This window comes from Excalfactoria chinensis, chromosome 1, assembly GCF_039878825.1.
Source record: "Excalfactoria chinensis isolate bCotChi1 chromosome 1, bCotChi1.hap2, whole genome shotgun sequence".
Classification (NCBI taxonomy): domain Eukaryota; kingdom Metazoa; phylum Chordata; class Aves; order Galliformes; family Phasianidae; genus Excalfactoria; species Excalfactoria chinensis.
This window is the reverse complement of record NC_092825.1, coordinates 158,850,973-158,871,558: the sequence shown is the minus strand read 5'-3', so window position 1 is coordinate 158,871,558 and position 20,586 is coordinate 158,850,973. Positions and strand designations below refer to the sequence as shown.

The window sequence follows — 20,586 nt, the reverse complement described above, 5'->3', positions numbered from 1 at the left end:
TTTCTTTCACACAAGGCTTTCTGAAAGGACAGAAAAAAATGAGTTACATTACAGTCGTATTAAATACCTTTGCTTTATGTTGGCATATGCTTCAGGATTGCCATTATATGTTCTTTTTCTGTGTATCTTTAGACGGGAGTGAACCAGGCCCTATCAAATACACACAGGAAACCATCAAGAGTTAGCAGAAGAGAGATCCACTTGTGAAGAATGGTGACACTGAGTACCATTCAAACCAGCCTGAAGCCACCTTCAACTGGGCCAGGATTTTACTTCAACAATTTGAAGAAGCATTTCCCATTTAAATGCTCTCTGATTCTGCAAATGAACAATATTATTCATCTTAGGTCTGTCACATAAAGAAGAAAAATGTACGTATGAGTTTAATCCCTTCGCTGGTTTATAACCTCAGAACTCAGGCAGGAGAGTCACAAATCCATGTAGACATCCCCAAGTGCTGACTTTTGCATTTGGATTTCTGATTTAGTTGAAAAATATATAAAAAACTTGTGTAGCCAGACAGCTCCCTATTGGCTAGACATCTGTACAGGCTCAAGAGCATCGTATATTTCTGCAAAGATCTGGAATAAATTGTGCTCAATGAATTGGCCCCTCATATGCCTGATTCAAACAGCGGACTCTGATGAACTCATGTATCGTGGGAGTGTCAATGGCAAAACAATACCTCTTTGGTGAAATCTAGTGGGAGCTGCCATCGTAAATGTGGAAGTTGTGTGGATCCAGGAATAAATAATTTTAGGAAGATGGAAACATATTTATAGATCAGTATTAGCGACTTCAAATTGCATTCAGCTTCTTGGACATGAGTTTTGTATTTTGAAAGCCCTATAGTGACTCTGAAGAAAAGTAGCTTCACCCACCTGACCTCAGCCATCTAGAAGAGTAGTGCCTGGCCTAAGCAGTTCATCTAGAAACATCATTCACAGGGAGCTTTGTGTCAGTTTTACTGTGGAGCATGCCACCCTGTGAAGCTGCTTGTCTCACCATTGATGAAATAGAAAACACAGGGTGGTGTTTTTTAATTCTTATCCAGATAAAAGCAGGGATCCGCTGCTACATATGCACTCAGTAGGCCACCTACCCAGCTCACATGCATAAACAGCAAGCAGGGGCACAATACTGGAAACAGATTTATTAGTAGTTCTATTTGTTGTTACCACATCTCACTCTGAAGGCCTGCCTCAGCCTCTTTTGTTGGATGAACAATGATTCTTATCCATCTGACCTGACCTTTTCTTCAATGGTAGGACATTTGTGTGCCATTTTTCTCCTTCAGTGTAAACAGCTGTCTGTTTGCAGCCAGTAACTCTTGGACCAACATTCAGTCTCTCATTCGGATACTCAGCTGAGCATGCACCCATATAAACAGCTCACACATTGCCATGTGGATTTTCAAACTCAAAATTGTGATTTTCTTTCATGACTGGGGTTCTGCAAGAGTGGGTAAAAACTGCACACAGATTTATGAATCCTGCTGTTCACCCAGTCTAAATTTTGGCTCCGCTTCAACCTCTTTCCTTTCCTGTTTTCCCAAGAACGTTCTGCTTGGAAGCCGGGTTCATTAATGTGAAGTTCAAAATTATCCAGGGACTCTCTCCCACCTTCCTCGCCAGCTCACGTCCTTGCTGGGAGCCTTGCAGATCTGTCCCTACCAAGACAGGCTCATTTCCAGCCCCTCTGGTCAGAGCCAGTTCCTCCTCCTGCCACCTGATATCCTGCACGCAGCACAAGATTGAGTCTCGCAGCTCTTTTAAGCTTGGTTTCCTCTCTCTGAACTCCTTTCTGAATTTAGGTAACCCATAATGTTTCCCAGAAGGTCTAATTATGAGTCACTTGCTCTTAACATATGAACCATCCTTCAGCACATCTGCAAACTGTAGCTATAGCCCAGGTGAGACCGAGCCTGTAGCAACAACCTTCATGCCACAAAATGTATATTTAGATTTCTTGAGCTTACTTATACCGTTCTTATTATCCCTGCTTGTAAAGATATATGACTATATTTATTCATGGTTTTAAATAAATATTTCCATTTATTCCTGGCAAAAATAAATACTGCTACTGTTGGGTTAGTTGTGGCAACAGTCGGATGAACATTACAAATTGGCACGTGTATGGCTAAGAAAAATGATCCCTCATCTCCTATTGCCTGTGCCTGCCTCAGCATCCCTCCTCTGTGCGAACACAGCAGCTGCGTATCTGCAAAGCAAGCTTCCAAGGGGAAAAAATCCGTCTGGAAAGTATTCTTTTTTTTGTTTTGTTTTGTTTTGTTTTTTTCTGGGTAAGTTTAAGCCTAGATCAGCTTCTCACTCCAGATACTGCGCAGATATGAGGGAGAAGGCAATGCAGAAGTGGGCAAGGCAATACTGGGGATAGGTGGGACTGCTGTGTCTTCCAGCACCCATGCCATTTGATTCGGACTTGTACTATCTATTGAAATGCAGGCTCAATTAACTTATCTGAAATTTCCCCTCAGGAAAATGTAAGTTGTATTTCAAGGCCCTAGAAAATAAAATATTAATGAAGGTTTTGTATGGTGGCAGCTCTTCCGAGAACAAAACTGTCATTTCAGGTAATTAATTGTATTTTCTTCAGTTCTTACCAGATTCCCCCCCTCCCACCCCAGATTTTACATGAGGTCCTTAGTATCAGAAATAAAATGGAATAAAATATAGTAAAAAAGAAACAGCAGTTTGTATGGTCAGAACACAAAATAGGAGCTTCAAAATGTGTACACAGCAACCAAAAGAGTTAATGCAAAATGATAAAGCTGTACTTCATTCATCCAGGAAAAATACCAGCCCTTCCTCTTCTCCAACATCAACATGTTTACCACTGGGACGGAGGGAAGACAACACCCTAGGTATGCTCTTCAGAATAAAGTTATTTTGACCGGCAGGAATTTTCACTGCTTTTACTCTCATAAACACACTACAGATGTGGATATTAGGAAAAAAAACATTTGAAAAGCCATGAGACTGTGACTCATTTTAGCATCATACGTACAGACTCTATATGATTACCCTGTCTTTAGCTACAGCAGCACATCAGTCAGCTGTGCTCAGCACTGACACATCGCAGTCGAACCACTCTCTGCGCTGCTCCTGTGGTGCTCTAAAGCTGATAAAACTCAGCAGCTGTTATTTTCACTGGCTTATGCAGCGCGTGGTGGGTGTTCTGGTCACTTTATAAATATCACCTTTACACTTCCAAATGCTTAGAAGCACATTCATTTCTAACAGAGTATCTCCACATAGATGAAAATGTGTGTTTAGTTGGTGTTACATAAAAAGGTCGGTTTTGAGGGCAAGATTTCTCCCCTGAATGACACGTAGGAGAGTGAAAATATTTTTGTGCTTGTATCCTAGGAACATCTGCTGAAGTCCATTCAAATATTGGCCACAGGAGGAGCCACGCTGGTGGCAGCGCTGCAGTGCCCAGCTGGTTTATAGGCTGAGCTGCTGTACTCAGACCTCGGCTGCAGAGCCCCCAGCCAGACATGGCTAATCTCTGCTGCACCACTGCTATGCTGCCCATTTTAAGTCAGGTGTTTGGCATTTTGTAAGCGGTCTGCACAGACTCTATGCTTTGAGGAAGAGGGGTGGTGCTCTGTGAGGGCAGTAAGCTGCAGTAGGAGAAGGGGAAGAAGTTAGAAAGGAGCAGTGACACCTTAAGGGCTCTTTTTACAGTGAATGTCTTTAAATCCAGGGTTCACCTTCTCCTTTAATCCTGTCTGATCTTCTGGTCTCCTCAGGATGTCAAAGCTCAAAGAAGAGCAGCAGGGATGATCAAAAGTATTAAATGTCTTCCATGATTATGCCATCTTGGGTTCTCCAGCCTGGAAGAGGGGCAATATGGTAGAGATCCGCAAAGTCCTGGCTTCATGGAGAAGCAACTCACTTGTTGCTTCCAGTAGAAGAACGATGGGCCACAAAGAAGCTAGGCTGAAAACAAAGAAGTGATTCTTAAAGCAGTAAGTAGGCAAAGACTTTGTTGCCAGAGATATTGTGGCTTTAACAGTTTGAGGTGGGTTAAAAGGGAAAGCGGATAAGCACTTGAAGAGTAACTGTGTGTTACTAAACAAAATAAACAAACAGACAAAACAAAACAAAACAAAACACATCAGAGAAACAGAAAATACTGCTAGCTGAGAATGGTCAGAGGCTCTGGAAACACTTGACAACTTACTTACCTTTTCACATTCATCAACCTGCATGTTCTTGCGGCCACTGTCTCCCTTTTCTCTGGGGCATGTTGTGAATGTGGTTGCCTCCTGCCACAGTTCAGGCAGCCCAGTGGCCTGGCTGGGGGTTATTGCAGTGTGAGTGCACCTGATATGCTGGGGATAAGCCTCGAGGAAAACACTGGGGGTATTGCCTCCTGGTTTGGGAGAGAGAATATTAGCTTAGGGTGCAGTGATGCAAACCAGCTCAGATGTTCTTAGGTTCAAGATCCAGCCACAGCATTTGATACTTAAATAGCAGAATTTATTCAACTGCACTCAAAACTGCACTCCAGAAAGACTCTGCTGTTATCCACAATGCATCTGATAGTTTACTGTGCATATACACTTGCTCAGGAAACTTTCTCAATTGCCTTTCTCATTAAGCCCCAGCAACATCCAGCATCCATGTAGTTCTCTGCCTAAATACTCATGGTACTTGTGCCCATGCAGCAGCAAAACAGCCCTCAGCATTTTCATGCTGGAGCAGCAATAATAGATTTCTGAAGAGAGGAGAAGTGTGGGGAGGGAGAGAGAGGGGAGGAAGATGTGATTGGGATATCCTAATAAAGTCTAAATTAGATCTACCTCTAGGAACATATGTAGATATTTGCTGGACATATGCTTGCTTCTGAAAGAGCCCATGTGTTCTGTGGTCCTGCGCTGCCAGGGCCATCCCACTAGCGAACAGCAACAGCAGTAACCAGCAGTAATGCAAAACCCACCCATTCTCCCGATAAATCCCACTAAAATGAGCCAGGGACAAAGTCTTACAAACTCACTGCCACTCCAACTGTTAAAACTGATCATAGATTTGATTTTTTTGTTTGGGACTGTAACGTCTCAGCCTCCTGTTTCCCTCTTGCAGCCCTGATGTTCAACACAAGCACAAGTGCTGGCTGCATCCACCTCACAGCGTCCCAGAGCTGTGCGACCAAATGCTCCAGTGCTGTGCCTGGAAGGCTTCATCGTCCAGATACGGTCAGCAGGTGCCAACTCAAACAAGAGAGAGCAAGCAAGGCGCAGCTCAGGGAAATGGGCTTCTCCCCCTGCAGTGATGGAAATGGAGCAGTGCGTGGCACTGGCCCGACAGCCCCCCTTACTGAGAGAGGCACCGAGGCGGGACAGCTGCAGGTGCAGAAAATCCACGGAGCTCGAGTCTCCCCATGGATTTCCTACACTCCTTCCAAAATCACAATGTTTTAATTGATATTTCTTGTGAGAATTCAACAGGTGCAACATAAATCCCATGGATTGTGCTGAATCCCGCAAAACCTTGACTTTCATTTTGAAAGGGGTTGGGGAGGGGAAGAGCTCTCTTGCTCTTTTGGTTTTAGCCTTGAGCTATATGAGACAGAAAAAATGCTGTATTTGCTCAAAGTGCTGCCAGATTAAAATAAGCAGCTATTCATCTTATTTTTCTGAAAGGATGGTTAACTCATTGAGAAAAGCTCATTGACTGTAAAAATACATTCAATTATAGCAGAAGTACAGTAGGAACAAACTTGGCTTTCCCTTATAATGTGTTGGAATTTGGGGAAAGCTTCTACATCCATTTCGACCCTTTCAGATCTACTCTGCAAAGCAGATGGGCCAGCATTAGTGGCAAGAAGAGAACCCCTGGATTTATGGATACACACCCCAACCCTTTTAAAGGCAGATAACAGACCCATTCTGCCATGGTTTTACTTATGAGGTGAGAGGTACTAGCAGTAATGAAGGTAGATGTCACAGCATATGATTTCTTTAACATTAAGTTATGATGTATCTCTTTTTGGTTTACTCTCTGCTTGATGGATGGCTCAATATCTTCAGGGCTCCACATGGTGGATAGATAAACAATGAGCAGACAGGGAAGCAGATGTTGGAAATAAAGACAGACTTTCACTTCTCCTTTTTGCAATTGTGTCTGTATGATGTTTCTCTTAAAGAATTCCTGATTAGGTCTTGTTAGAAAGTTTGAAGTTTCTGTATGTTTTAGTACCAAAAAAAAGGGGGGGGTGGAGGGGGGACTTATAAAATGTTAATCCAGCCCAACATTTCGGATTACTGTGATCATATTTCTAGCATTTAGGAAGTGAGCAAGCTGATAAACAGCACATTGGCCAGTTCTTCTCCGCTCTCTTTCACAGGTACTTTTAATCAGTCCTAACAACTTTCACACATTTACCTCAATCACAGCTGTTCAGCTTGATGGCCTGCTGTGAGTCCTGCCATGTTGTGAATCCTAACTAATAAGAGGTGTAAGCCTTTAGGAAAGAAGCAAAATACCTTTTGATATCAGTACTAATACTATATGTACTTATATACTAATAAAACTGCTGGTAGTAGTAATATAATACACTAGCACTAATAATACTAACGAAGAACTGAAAATATACTGAAGTATCTTCCAGAATCAGCATTATCATCCTTGTTTCCCATAGTGGAAGAGTGGGTGAAAGGAAAGTCTCAGAACAAGCAGTAAACCAGCCATGCATCTGAGAGGAGAATTTTCCTCCTCTTCCCAAGCTGGTGCTCTGATGACCAATAAATAGACCTCCAAACTGATTTACTTTATTGTTAGCCTTTAGATGGGATTGGTCTACTTGATTTTGGAAGAGACAGGGACAGCAGAACCTGGCTTTGAGGAGCAGAAGTGGAGATGGGAGATACTCCAAAGGGAACTGCTGTCAACTGCTCTGCCAAGGGATTTAGATGTTGTATAGAGATCCAACAAGAGTGTGGTCAGACATGTCGCTCCTCATCTCCCCTCAGCAAAGCAGATTAATTTAAATCTACAAAGAACACAAAGCTGAGGGAACGCTACCTAAAACTGAACTTGAGAGCAATTGGAAAGTTTAGATAAAAGTCTTTCAAGGAAAAATAATGAGCAGAATTACAGTAGAAACAGTTGCTGTAAGGATAAGGCAAAATATTTGACAAGGAAAACATCTCTGAGAAGAAAGCACAAGGGCAGAGCTATTATAGCCTCTGTGGCCTTTTCCCTCAGACTTCTTATTTTATAACATATTTCTAAAACGCAACACCCACAACTGTTTTTCTTCATCTATCAAAGCATAAAATTGCCAGTCCTTTGACCTAACTTAAATCAAGGAAGTAGCAATGTTAGGTTTAATTAAAAACAGCAAATATTTGTACAGCTGTCCCTGGTTTCACAGCACAGAAATAGGTTTAGCATCAAATCTTACAGTTTGAAATCCTCTGGGAACCATATACAAAAACATATAGGATCCTTCTGGCTGACTTGCCAAAGCCAGAAATGCCTTTTTTTGGAGTTATTTCAGGTGGGGCTCGTTCAGCCTTACCATTTCCAACCCACTGTTTTCCTACTTGAGTTTTCTTTCTTTTTCCCTCCGTGTGCCAAATGCAGCGCTGTCAGGCTGATAAGTTTGGATGCATTTGATGCATTTCAGGGTTGTGAGTAATAATAGCAATAAAACCAAGGAAGGCTGAGAAGTTCTGATTGAAATGCTAGCTGGACATTTCCAGCAGCTGGTGTCACTCGGAGATGCAGGAGCCTCAATCAGCTTCACGCTGATGATCCCTAAAGCTGGGAGGGGTTTGGAAGGAAATCATTCCTTGCTCCCCTTTTAAATTACTCATGGAAGCACGTTGTAAAATCCTTCAGCACCCAGCTTTATAAAGCTGCCCTCAAAGGGCTGAGGCTACACTGTGGATGGGCCAGGCCTGGCAAGGCTGGTCCCAGTGGAAATGGTGGAGGGATTTACACCGCGCCCTGCTCTGCACCCAGCTGGGGATGTGCAAACCTCCCCCAGATCTGCCAAAATAAGCCTGGGGTGGGGCAGGGTGAGCGGCCACCCACCATGGGGTGAGAGATACGGAGGAGGGAAGGGGCACAACAGGGCTTAAGAGGCTGTGGTCGGGACTGTGGGGGGAAGGAGTTTGATGGCTGGTCCGGCTGTTCTGCTCCAGTCCCTCGAGCACCAGGTAGAGGCTCTCCGCACACTCCAGGCAGTGTGGGGAGGTAGGAAAGATGGTGCAGCCCCCCACCCACCCTGCAGCCCCGCACAGCCTTTCCATGCCCAAAGTGATGGCACTGGTCAGCATGGGCCAGCCTGGCTCAGCCCAGGAAGGAAAACTGAGGTGGCTGGGCTTGGCTGGGCATGGGAGCTGGAGAAGGAGAGAAAAGCCCCAGGGAGAAGTCCAGAGGAAGAAGAGGAGAGCGGAGACCCAACTGCCCTCAGCCTAGGGGAGCCCAGGCCACAGCAGCGGTTGCAACTCAGGCTGGAGAGGCCTGAGACACTGCGAGAGAAGGCTCTGTGCAGCAAGCTGTCCCGAGTAGTGGATGCAACCATGCGGCTTGTAACAGTAGAGCAGACCTTCCTGCTCCCTCTTGTACAGCTGCATTCTTTTCCTCTCCACCCAAAAGTAAGTAAGGGACAAAAACAATAACTCTTTTTCTTGGGCTTTTTGCAAAGGAACTGCTGACTGCACTGGTAACTGCATGTGCTGGGTTTTGCCCTGTGGACTGGAAGTTTCATGTCCAGTAATTTTCATCTAAACCTGTAGCCTGCAATACAAGTTAATGAGTTACTGATGGTTCAGTGTAGTTGCATCACGAGGATTCAGGGTACAAAAGCACTTTTTGGTAGAATATAGGTTTTCTTTCACACTGGTTAGCCTGGAAATATTACTCTGAGATCTTCCAAAAGTTAGTTTTGTAAACTTAAATTTCCCTAAATGATCCAAAGAACAGCACAAGATGCAGACATGACCAGTAACCTACAAATGGAATGTGACTGCCCAGCAGAGCCTGTGGCACAATAGTACACCATACATCCAGCATATGAGGCCCAACAAACAGTTTCCTGAAGGTTTTCCAATAAATGCAATGACTATGCATATTAATAAATAAAGAAAATTAATAGAAAGCTTAGACGCGAACTTGCAAGTCATGGTTTTAGGGGCTGGTTAAACAGTTCGATAGGTCTCACTCCAAGTCAGATGACATTGGCATTGCCTCAAAGCTTACCTTAGGATGAGCCTTGGGTGTACCACGTAGAACAAGACTGCAGTGCTTATCCAGCCCTTAGTAGCAAAGATGCATACCACACAAACTCCATTAGTAGTTGTCTCCAACCGTCTGGCAAATTGAGATACAATTAAAATCTGCCCTTTTTCCTTTATACCAGTCTTCCCAGAGTGGGCCAGCACAGTATGGGAAGATGAAGGATAGGGAAGTAACAAAGAATTAGCCACATAGTCTGATATGATGGTTAATTTTTTGCAGGGAAAAACAAACAATGACTGGGTTTCTCAGTATATTGCTGATGAATTTGAGATATTCCAAGATGCTGTCTTCATGTGTGCAAGACCAGCATGCTGGGTCTGACTAGCTTTGTGATTGTACATGGTCTGTGAAAAATCACATCCGTGTTATCTCGAGTCAAGATACAACTCAATGATAAGTACAGTCACCAAGAGTCAGAAGCAAATGTTGAAGATTTGGATCCAAATTGCCCAGAGGTGGTAGAGGTGATAATAGAAGCTACCCATGAGCGTGTTAAAAATCAGCCAAAATTGTTAGACAACACACTTCAAAAATGAGAGTGCAAAGATAGTTTGGACTTCTGTAATATGAATTTTACAGCAAGATTGCTTCATTGCTTGTAATTTAAAATTAATGCAATTTATTTCTCTATAAACAAAAGTTGGTTTGATAAAATACAGCTGTCTCAAGGAAGTCTTTATTTTCTTCCTCTTCTTTCCCAAAACTACCTTAATATTGCTTGTGTGAATGTATGTGTTTAGATACCACTGGGAATATAGTTTACTTTGGATTCTGATTTTCCTATTGCACTTGAAGCTAAGTTAGTTTTTTCTTCATTGAAAACCCATTATTATGACCCACTGAGCTCTGGGACATTTTCCCCCTTCCGTTTTACAGGAAGGTTACATAAATTCTGTGCTTGGTTTCTACAGTCTCTGTGTCACGGATAACTGACCCCTTTAGCTGCAAGTAATTTCACTGTTGCAGATTTGATTTTGAAGCAAATTGGATTTCAAGGGATCCATTTATATTATAACCTCTTCATAAATTCACATGAACAAACCCTTATAAATAAGCTCTTGGCAAATGAGTTGGCCAAAATCCCTTCAACATGGCAGCCCTTGGTAACATGTCCTTCCACTCACTGTTTTTTGAAGGAAGATTTTGGCTTTATGGCCCAGAGACAGTTGCACACAGTCAGTATTTGGTACTTGTTATTTCTCGGTACAGTTAAGTCTTTCTGGTCTCTCTTGGCAATCCTGCCCTTCTTGTTTCTTGTGTGTTCTCTGTCTGTTCCTTGGTTTCTTTTTGAAGTATTGGTACTGATAAAAATTACCCTGTACAATGGCATCAACATAGGCAAAGGATTGAAGAAAATTTAGAGTCGAGGAATGGGAATGACAAAACTTAAGTGCCTGTGATTACTGGAAATACTCTCTGCTGAGTTCCACTGTGTGTTAGACAGTACATTTCCTCAGCAATTAAAAACAGTGCATTAATTTCTGATGAAAAGTGACATGCTTGCAGGAATTTGGAGCAAGTCTTTTGCTAGTGACTGTGAGAGTGTAATCACCGGTTTTGTATGCAGTACCGCCACAAAGTTTGCTCAGTCAAACGGTGTGTGTGAAGATGGGATGGGCAAGGGGCCCCTTTCCCCTCACCTCAGGATCCAGCTGGCTGCATCATCCCATTGCCCACCTGGCTGATTGTTGGCATCGGCACCCACAGGCAAACTTCTAGCGCCTAATGCCTTCACAAAGACGCCCTGTAATAACCACCACGTTTTCTCTCTCCCATAATTACACACTGCCAAGGTGAACAGAACAGCCTTTTTTTTTTTTTTTTTTTTTTTTTTTTCTTTTTTTAACAGAGTGAGAGATTCTGTATTTTAAGCAGCAATTTGAGTGCATTTGAAAAGGAAAAATAAAAGGTAGAAAACCTTCCCAAAATAGCAGTGTGTGGCTTGCCCTGGCTGTGCTCAGGTGCAGCTATGCATTACTCCAGCTTTTTGATAACATCCTGTCTCCTTTGCTGGAGTTACCGAAGGGTCGTTCAAACGGTACTAAATCAGAAACGTGGAGTGAATTGGACTGGGCCAATTTCAATGGCAGCCAGCAGGGAGTGGAATATAAATCATACTAAGAAGTTAAAATAGCCGTCCCATTTGCAAAACAGTCATGGTATTTTCTTTAAAGGGGAAAAGAAAACACTGTCCCTAAAAGGTGCCAGATTGGCAGGGAGGGATAATAAAAAAAAAAAGCTTCTGACTGTGCAAGCTTCTCCTGCCCATGTGCTGCTGTACTACTGCTCTGCTGGCCGAGGAGGAAGAAGGTGGGGGTCTAGAGCAGCATCAACAGAGGTGCACATTTACCACAGTTCCCTTGCCCTGTATCTCCCACTGAGGTGAAACAGTGCAGCTGCTGTGTGGTTAGTCTAATGGCACTCCATTTGTACCAGGAGCAAGTCTCTTCACCAGGGCTTGAGTGGTAGCACAAAGTCAAGCAGCAGCATTGGCTGTTTGTTCTGTTTTCCTACTGTATTTAGACCTATATATTTAGACAAAGGGGAAATCACAAGTTCACTGCAGGCCAAACAATGGCACAGAATCAGGCATCACTGACTCTGGCCATGTGAACTGGAGACCCAGAGATTGCCTGCTTCCTGCAGGACAGCTAGCAAAGGCACAGCACAAGGACAGGACTCTTCACCGAGGGGATCTACACGTTCTGGGGGAGGAATATGGAAGGGATGGCTGTTGCTCAGTGACATTTCTATTGGTGCTTAACAAGCTTGTTTTCTGGTTGTTGATTTCCTAAAACAAATAGGAGATGGGTTCTCAGTGCCAAAGTGACTAGTTCTTCCCTCTGTGAGAGATCTGAAGACTGATTCATAAATAATGGCTCAGGGGTGACGGAAACAAGATAAATTGCTTTCATTAGAATTCACATAAAACAGCAGCAGACTCCTCATTTGCCACCACGGACTGAACAAATGTGCCAGCATGCACGTTTCTCATTTTGCAGCCACTGATATTATGAAGTTGTTCCTGGACCTAATAGGTTTGAGCACTCATTTTTTAAAGTAATTGATATGAAGGCTGATCCTGGAAAAGATTGCTTCACCCTCCATAAAGTTATTTGCAAGCCGTAGGCATTAATACTCGTTTCGGTGGATATTTTTTTTTTAAATACTGACAAATGAGCGATCTGAAGTTTTTCAAGTGAAGAACTGCCTCCAAGATCTTTCTGGAAGCTCAGAGGAAATATGCTTATGCAGTTCAATTTTATTAATACGATAGTGCTGCACGCCGCATGCATCTGCACCTGCTGTGTTAGAAAGAGTCTTTACAACAGCAAACCGCAGAATGAACTACACTAGGGGATTGTGGGATTATTTTTTCTTCAGAAATAGAAACTTTACGAGAACTTATTAACAACTCCAGCATTTTTGATGGTACAAGGCTTAGGAGAACTCTTCCAACTGCAATAGTTTTAGAAGATGAGATGGGTAGTGACAGGACACAGGGCTCATAAAACCATAGAATTGTTAAGGTTGGGAAAGACCTCTAAGATCATCTCGTCCAACTACCAATTCATCCCCACCATGCCCACTCACCACATCCCTCAGTGCCACTTCTAAATGATTCTTGAACACCTCCAGGGACAGTGACTCCACCACCTCCCTGGGCAGCCTGTGCCGCTGCCTCACTGCTCTTTCCAAGAAGAAATGTTTCCTAAGATCCAACCTGAACCTTCCCTGGTGCATCTTAATGCTATCACCTCTTGTCCTATCACTGTTGCCTGGGAGAAGAGGCCGATCCCTACCTCGTCACATCCACTCTTCAGGGTTTAGTGGGGAGCAAAGAGATCTCACCTGAGCCTCCTCTTCTCCGGACTAAACAATCCCTATTTCCTCAGCTGTTTCTCACAGGACTTGTGCTACAGACCATTCACTTCATCTACCCCGTGAAGGCTTCATGGCATCTTAGCTGGGTGTGATCAGCTCAAACCACTTTCCTTTTAGAGTCATCAGAGAGAAGGAGGCAATTCTATTTTCAGTCCATCCTTTAGGATGACAGGCATTTAAGCTGGGTCTGGTAAACTGCTCCTGTTCTCCCCAATGACCATGTGAAGAACCTCCAGGAGGAAGCTGTCCCTGACTTTCACATCACTTCCTACATGAGCATTTTATCCCTCCAGAGGCTGAGCCATCCTGAGATACTATTCTAGAAAAATATAAAATAGGTCAGTGTGGGTGGAGGCGCCGAGTTACCAGGAATGGGCATCAGGAGCTCTGGCACTCCCATCCCAACTCCCAGGTTTTGGCCTGCTGACTATGGAGAGCATCCAGCACCTGGACCAGGGCAGCATCGCTGCCACTCTGCCTTCAGTGGAAATTTTGTCCATAAGGGAGCGTGGAGATTAAGGAAAAAATGTTGAGGGTTGGCAGTGGGCCAGGGTTTAAAATCCGAGCGTGCAAAAAGGAAAAGGCAGCTGTCTGTTAGAGCCAGCTGTAGGAATATGTTTGATGGGTCAGGTCGGCGTTTCAGAGTAAAATCAAAGATGGAAGCAAGCGGTTTGTATCTTCTCTAAAGGAGCCTTTATTAAAGTGGCCTCTTCATTCACTTGAAGTGAGTTTGTGGATAGTATCAATTTTACATTAAGGTTCAAAAATAAAAGCTGGGCCATCAGAAACATCCTGAAACTTCAGCCTACCACTGAGTGACAACTGCATGAAACAGACTCAGAGCAGTGGAAAATTTTAAGCCATAAATTAGACAGCCTTGAAACTAGTAGGCCACGGTGTTTTCGTTCTGGGGGAGGTTCTTTATTAACTCATCTGTCTAAACATATGGATCTTGACAAATGAAAACTGCAGGGAGGATCCACTCCTGTCCTGCAATTGAAAACACTTCAGATCACTGCAGATGTTCTTGTTAGCATCTCTTAAATGGCAAAATACCACGCGAACTGCTGCTCACTATCAGTTCAACTCACAAGGGCCCTACTTCCTGAACTTAAAATGGAAAGAATTTTTGGTCAGAAACGTTTGCTCCAGTTAGTTATGATCTACTTCTACTGAAAGGAGAGATAAGTCAAATTTTTATTCCCTGTCATGTATCCTAAAGCTCCCATGTGCTGGACACCTGCAAAAGCGAGCAAAGCGAGCTTGTTTACTTAGTGCAATTTATTTGACCTCTTAATATATTTGAGTAAGGATTTTATACCTAAGGCAACTTTACAGAACAGATTTGAAAGGTGACCTTCAAAGGAAACATCAAAATCTTTCTGAAAAAGGAAACTTTGGAAATATATGTGTAAAAAGGCTGCTTTTCAGCTAACCTCCTGACTCAGGACTCTCTGGATTTCAGCACAGGGCGTGCCAGAGCGATGAGTTCACCTTGCTCAGAGCAGACCCATAACTGCTATTGTACAATACCTAAGGGCCCAAGAATGGTATCGGATGGCTAGTTCAGAAATTTCCACACTGATTGCCTTCTGCTTGCTGGCTGGGGTAACCAGGCAGCACTGTTTTCGATGTTAGCCCACATTTCAATTCTTCAACTGCAAATCCTTTCTGCTGCTGCCATTATGAAGCTGGGATTGTCTGGGTGACAGGGAGTTTTAAAAACTGGTTTCTTTGTTTCTTTTAATAACAAAGGCAAAACCCACGGTAAGTCTAAACCTGCATGCTTTTAAGAATAACCCTAAAACTCAATTTCCTCTCAGCTAAAATCACAGGCTGCCACTAACTAGAAGAGTAAATACATCAAGTGTAGGAGGTAAGAGGTGCTAAAATCTGGTGTGTGCCATAAGCCATGGGAGAAGGCTCCCCTGTTCCTTGCAGTTTATCTAGATGAGTTCATTGTGTGTGGGACTTTGGGAAGTCAGAGGCTCTGACTGAGACCACATTTGCACATCCATTTTAGGCTGGCAGAGGCTGATCCTAATGTCTGAAGATGTTTTGTCCTCTTCACGTCCAAATTTGCATTCCCACTGATGAGGTACTCCTCTCTTCATGCTGACATGAGCAAACCAGGATGGGGAACTATTGTGAGTTAAAACTCTGCTTCTACCACCTGCTCCTATCACCTTCTTAGGCAGAGGTAGGAGCAGACAAGGGTGGAGAGAGATGTGTTTCTTTTAGTAGATGTGCTCACAAGCTACAATGGCCCAGCTCAGCGGCGGGCAAAAACTTTCTGACTATGCACACTCGTCTCTGATTTAGAATACAATGGTCTAGCACTGGTTGCCCTGCAAGACAAGGTCCCACAGCCAGCAGCACTACTGACCTTTCAGGGGAAACCAGCAGGCAGAATGTTCTGTGAGTTGCAGTTTGTGAGGTTGGCTGGAATGGGTCAAGAAATGCATTTGCCCCAACAGTGAAGTTGTTATCAAAGCACTTCTCAGCTCCAGACCTTGCTACATTAGAGGAACTGGAAAGTCTTCATGCTTCATCATGGTGTACAACCAGCAGAGCTATCAGGGTCTCCTGCCTCACTGGTGATCCCAGTCACCTCACAGATGAAGGACACCACACAGAAGTGGTGTTTCAAAGGACTGCTGTCACATTGTGCCCTTAGAAGCCACTGAGAGCTCTCAGGAGATGTCTGGATATAACATTTTCCTGAGGTCCTACCCTTGCCTGTCAGTGTAGGGGAAGTTGAATTGCTGAGGACAGCTACTAAAGCTCTGTCTGGAAGAAACAGAACTAAAAAACATAATCACTGACGCCTGCGGAAGGCAAATGACCCTTAAGAGTGAATAGGTGAAACAGCTACCCAAGGATTTCTGCCAAGTGAGTTTGCAGCAGCATTTAGTGGTTACACTACATGTATCTCAAAACTAAAAATGTTTCACACTAAATCAGAGATGAACGTGAAAAGTTAGGAAGTTTATGTCGAGAAAATCATGCCTGGAAAACTCAGGGGAGCGTTATTTTTCACCCGCTTCTTTTTGCTTTTATTTTTAGGATAGCATTGAGTTTAGAAACATCTGTAGTCACATGGCTTTACAAAGAGAGGGACAGCAATTTGAGAAAGACTTGCGTGAAGCACACCAGTGTCTGAAGATGATCATCGAGAAGCACATTTGTTCGCTGGCAGTTTTCCCCTCAGAATCCTATATCCCAGCCCGATCTGCTCTGAGACAAATCCTGCAAAATCTCCTGGCAGTGTGAAACAGCAGACTGGCCAAGGAACTTGTATTGCACATGAGCTGTAACAGTCCTGTAACAATCACAGATAACTTGAAAGGTGAATCCTGGAGATGTTTACTGTAGCGAGAGTTCCTGCTGACTTCACACTAGTGGAGACTTCCCAATGGAGACAATATTGCTGTAAACTATTGAACAACCTTCTCATATCAAACTCACACCAAAGTCATAGGAATGGGAGCTGGGATCACCTCCAGGAGTTTCTCTGGAGCAACAGGAATAGATTCTTAAATAATAAGGTTTCAAAATGAAGACAGAATGGTAGAGGCTGATAGCATCAGAAATCTTCATATTTTCATCACAGCTCAGGAAAATATGTTTCCAAGTAATTCTTTATGGAGTGGACGCTTGGTAGAGACAGAGAAAATATAGTGTTTAAGCACGGAACACTTCAAGAGGAGGTATACAGCCTGATTACACCGCAAATAAAGACAGCCTGCTAAATCTTTATTACATTTTCCCTTAGTCAGCCAACAAATCAATGGAAAGGTGAAGGTGCGATATCTTCCACTGAGTAAAGAAAAAGAGAAGAAAAAAATATGTGGGACCTGTGGGATCAATTGCTTTAAAGCCATAAAAGGCCTTGGTAGATGATCCAGTAGAGGTGAATGGAAAGCAAAGCAAAAGAGGCATTAACACGGTGAAGCAAAGGTATTTATAAACTGAGGTGAAACATTTGTGAAGATTGCTTTGCAGAGCTTTCTCAGCCCCTGTGACTGCGTAGCAGACAGCATAAAATTCTGCTCTCCTACTGCCAAATCAGGAGGGTTTATGAAGTCACTTACTTCTGTCAAACAGCTGCAGCTGTATTGCTGAAAAGAGGCATTCCCCCCCTCTTTTTGCAATAAGATTTAATGTCTGTGTGATTGCTGAGCAGGAATAACGGCTTGTAAAACTTTTCTCTTTTTTTTTAAGGGATAAATTAAGCTCCTTTTAACTGTGATTTGGGTAGTAGGTGAGGGAATTCTGTAGACCATGAGATAGAAAAGTATCTCTTTCCATTGGCTGGAGGAGTGAATTTCCACGTGTGATTTTTTTTCTTTCTTTTATTATTTTATTTTATTTTATTTTATTTTATTTTATTTTATTTTAGTTTAGTTTAGTTTAGTTTTAGTTTAGTTTAGTTTAGTTTAGTTTAATGTGTGATCACGAACATCATCAGCGGAATACTTTCCGCGTGTGCTTCCATACTCTGATTGATTTGCCATATTTCATATTTTCACACTTTAAATGTTACACTGGTGTCATTCTCACAGCCATAATTGAGGCTACCTCCAAACACTTATTCACTGGTTCTTAGTGTGAATGCAGAAAAATGCCCTAGGTTGAAACCCAGGGGTATGTCACGGCTTGGAATTCATTTAGATGTAGGAAGAAAAACCATTAAGGTTGGGTCAGAACAAGATATCTCTCACTTTTTTTCTTTTTTCTTTCTTTTAAATGTGACTCCATCCCCCAAAGGAAAAAGAAAAGAGGGTTTTCTCAGTAAAAGAATACAGCAGTGTTTGCTGAAATGTGATTTCCAGGGCAACTCTGAGCCCAAAAGCAAGAAGCAAACAAACCAAGGAACTCAAGGCTGGATTCACACAAAGGTATTACCTGACTCCCCACATCAGTACTGGTGAACAGGTATCTGCTGTCATTGGCACCATCCTTCACAGCAAAGGGATGGAAGCCTGAAAAAGTCTTGTGAAATGAACCTTGTAGCCATTTTCCTTATGTTGACCTCTTGGAGGAGAGATTCCTGGGCAACAGAGATGCTGGGGGAGGGACTCTTAATGAAAGGCAGCTCCAACCCTGAGGTCTTCCTACCTTATGCTCCACAAAGAGGTGCCATCACACTGCTTTGATGTGACAGCCACCCGCTGGAACCCCGAGCCACTAAAACTGAGCAAGACACACTCTGTATTTCTACAGTTGTTTCTACTGCTTTGACTCAATCTGCTCTTGTGCACAAGCACTATATTCCAGTGCTTGTGTTCCTTCAGCAGAGCATTAGCCCCGAACACTAACATTTTTATCTTCAGTACCATTAAAAGGTCATTTAAAAGAAAACCTTTCACAAGAACTCTCTGCATCCATCACTTTCATCTATTCCAGTACATGGCAGTCCTGATCTAAAGAAGATCAAAAGCAAAATCCCACTGGATTCCCTAGGGTCAGAATTAGAGCTATGCTATCAAGGTCCCATCAGGGAGACATCATCAGGGCTGCTAATGTGGTTGGCATCAGGAGAGCTCTGAAAAAACCCATCAGGCTGATTTCAACACTCTTTGCCCAGTTGCATGCACGTGCGTATGAGATTAATGCCCAAGTACAGGGGTACAAAGGTATTTGGCAGGTGATTTTCTCTTCAAGCTTCTAAGAAACTAGAAAGTGCTGTATATTAAAACTACATTACATCTGGAAGAGAAAAGTCTGTCCACGTTGCACCAAACTGGACAGGTTCCCAAATGGATGGCTCTAGGCCCGAAGAGACACCTAGCAGGTAAGAAGCACAAGACCCAGAGACTTAAGGGAAATTTCGGTCTTCTGAATATTACTCTCCATGTTATTTTACGAGAATCACTGTTTATGCTGAAAATTTCCAGAACTCTTTCTTTCCCAAACATTCCCACTTAAAAAGAATATTTTTAGTCAAGGTCATTTAAAAAGAAAACATTGTTAAATTCTTTGAAATTCTGGCTAGAAATTTAAGAATCCCCTGGGAAACGTCATCTTGCATCTGACTGCACAGCACAGGTTTTCAGTCCCTTTTCTTGTCTTCAAGATGACGGTGCTACTAAACCAGAGAGCAATGGTTTCTTAGGCTCTGAATCTGCAAACACTTTGAGTTTGGTTTCATGACTCAAAGCGCTCATGTTACTGTGGTTTAAGACGTTACCACCCATCAGCTGAGCTGTGGCAACTGCCTGTGTGCATACAATTAGCTCACCCTAATTGCAAAATGTGCAACTCACCCCTTTCAAGAGATCAGTGCAGCTGCACATTTATATCAGGTTACCCTTTGGCACGTTTGAGGCTCGAGGCCCCATTTCATCACGCCTTAATCAAGATGAAGCACGGTAGAAGATATTAACATCTGACATACCTCTGGGGTGGGGATTCACAGCTTGCCTGGCCTCATGGTGGATTCCTGCACAGCAAACAACTTTAAGCTGCTCTCTGCAATATGTCTTCTCCTACACAATGGGTGAAAATCAGAGCATTGGAAAGAACAACCCAAAATGTCCACTCCTGCCTCCAACATGGGAAGCAGGGATGGTGCATAAGAACCAATAGCTGCCCTTGCTCACTGGTGGCTATGTCACCAGCTCACGTGTTACTGTCAACCTGAAAGCTTACTTTTAATCTTAGATGGTCTACTTTGGGTTTTGATGGTGAATGAATTCTGTTCACACCTCTGGGATTTCATATAACCGACCTGACATCCTGCTCCTGAGCATCTGTGTTTTACAGCCCTCCATATGCATCTTGTCTTTTCTGTTATGCTTTCAAAATACCACCACCCGATTTAGCACAACTGCTGTGCATATGATCCACAAAGCCAGCCTGTTCGGCTGGGTTGTGCATTTCCATCTCCTGCTACCAAGCACCTTATGGAACAGCTTCCTCCTCCTTACCAGTCCTTTTGGGCTGTGATATCTCAAATCCTTACCCACGTGAGCAGCACTTGAAGATGGGCTCCGTTGCTCCAACTGGGTCTTTCTGCAGCAGCATCTGAAGGATCAGCATGTTCTCCACTAGCACAGTGTCTTTCAAGCACAGGATGCACTTGCTACAGCAGGAAATATAGTGAACGAGCAGCTGAACTGGCAAAGAAGCTCAGAGCATGAAGGTATCAACGGCTCTATCCGATAAAAGCATTTTTCCCATCATATCCAGCACCTGAGGCTCAGGTTAACAAATGGGGCAAAGTGGTCCAGGAAAATGGGGGGGGGGGGGGGGGGGGAAAGTATATGAGTAGTAAGGCAGTAAAAATGTACGTGCACACCCTTTTTATTACATGTGCAGGAGTACTTGAATTTTATGTCCAAAATCAAAATATTGATGAAAATTCAAGACTGAAAAAATAAATGAAAAGAGAAGGTCAATGATGTTTCAGTAGATGACT

General features: G+C 43.2%; 1 protein-coding gene across 1 annotated transcript; it reads left to right on the top strand.

Moving 5' to 3' along the window:
- The first annotated feature begins 8,152 nt into the window (after positions 1–8,152).
- Positions 8,153–16,436, top strand: DLEU7 (deleted in lymphocytic leukemia 7). The gene is made up of 2 exons (XM_072353168.1): positions 8,153–8,635; positions 16,230–16,436. Exons 1-2 carry the CDS (start codon positions 8,153–8,155, stop codon positions 16,434–16,436), a joined length of 690 nt encoding a protein of 229 aa, XP_072209269.1.
- Positions 16,437–20,586: the final 4,150 nt, after the last annotated feature.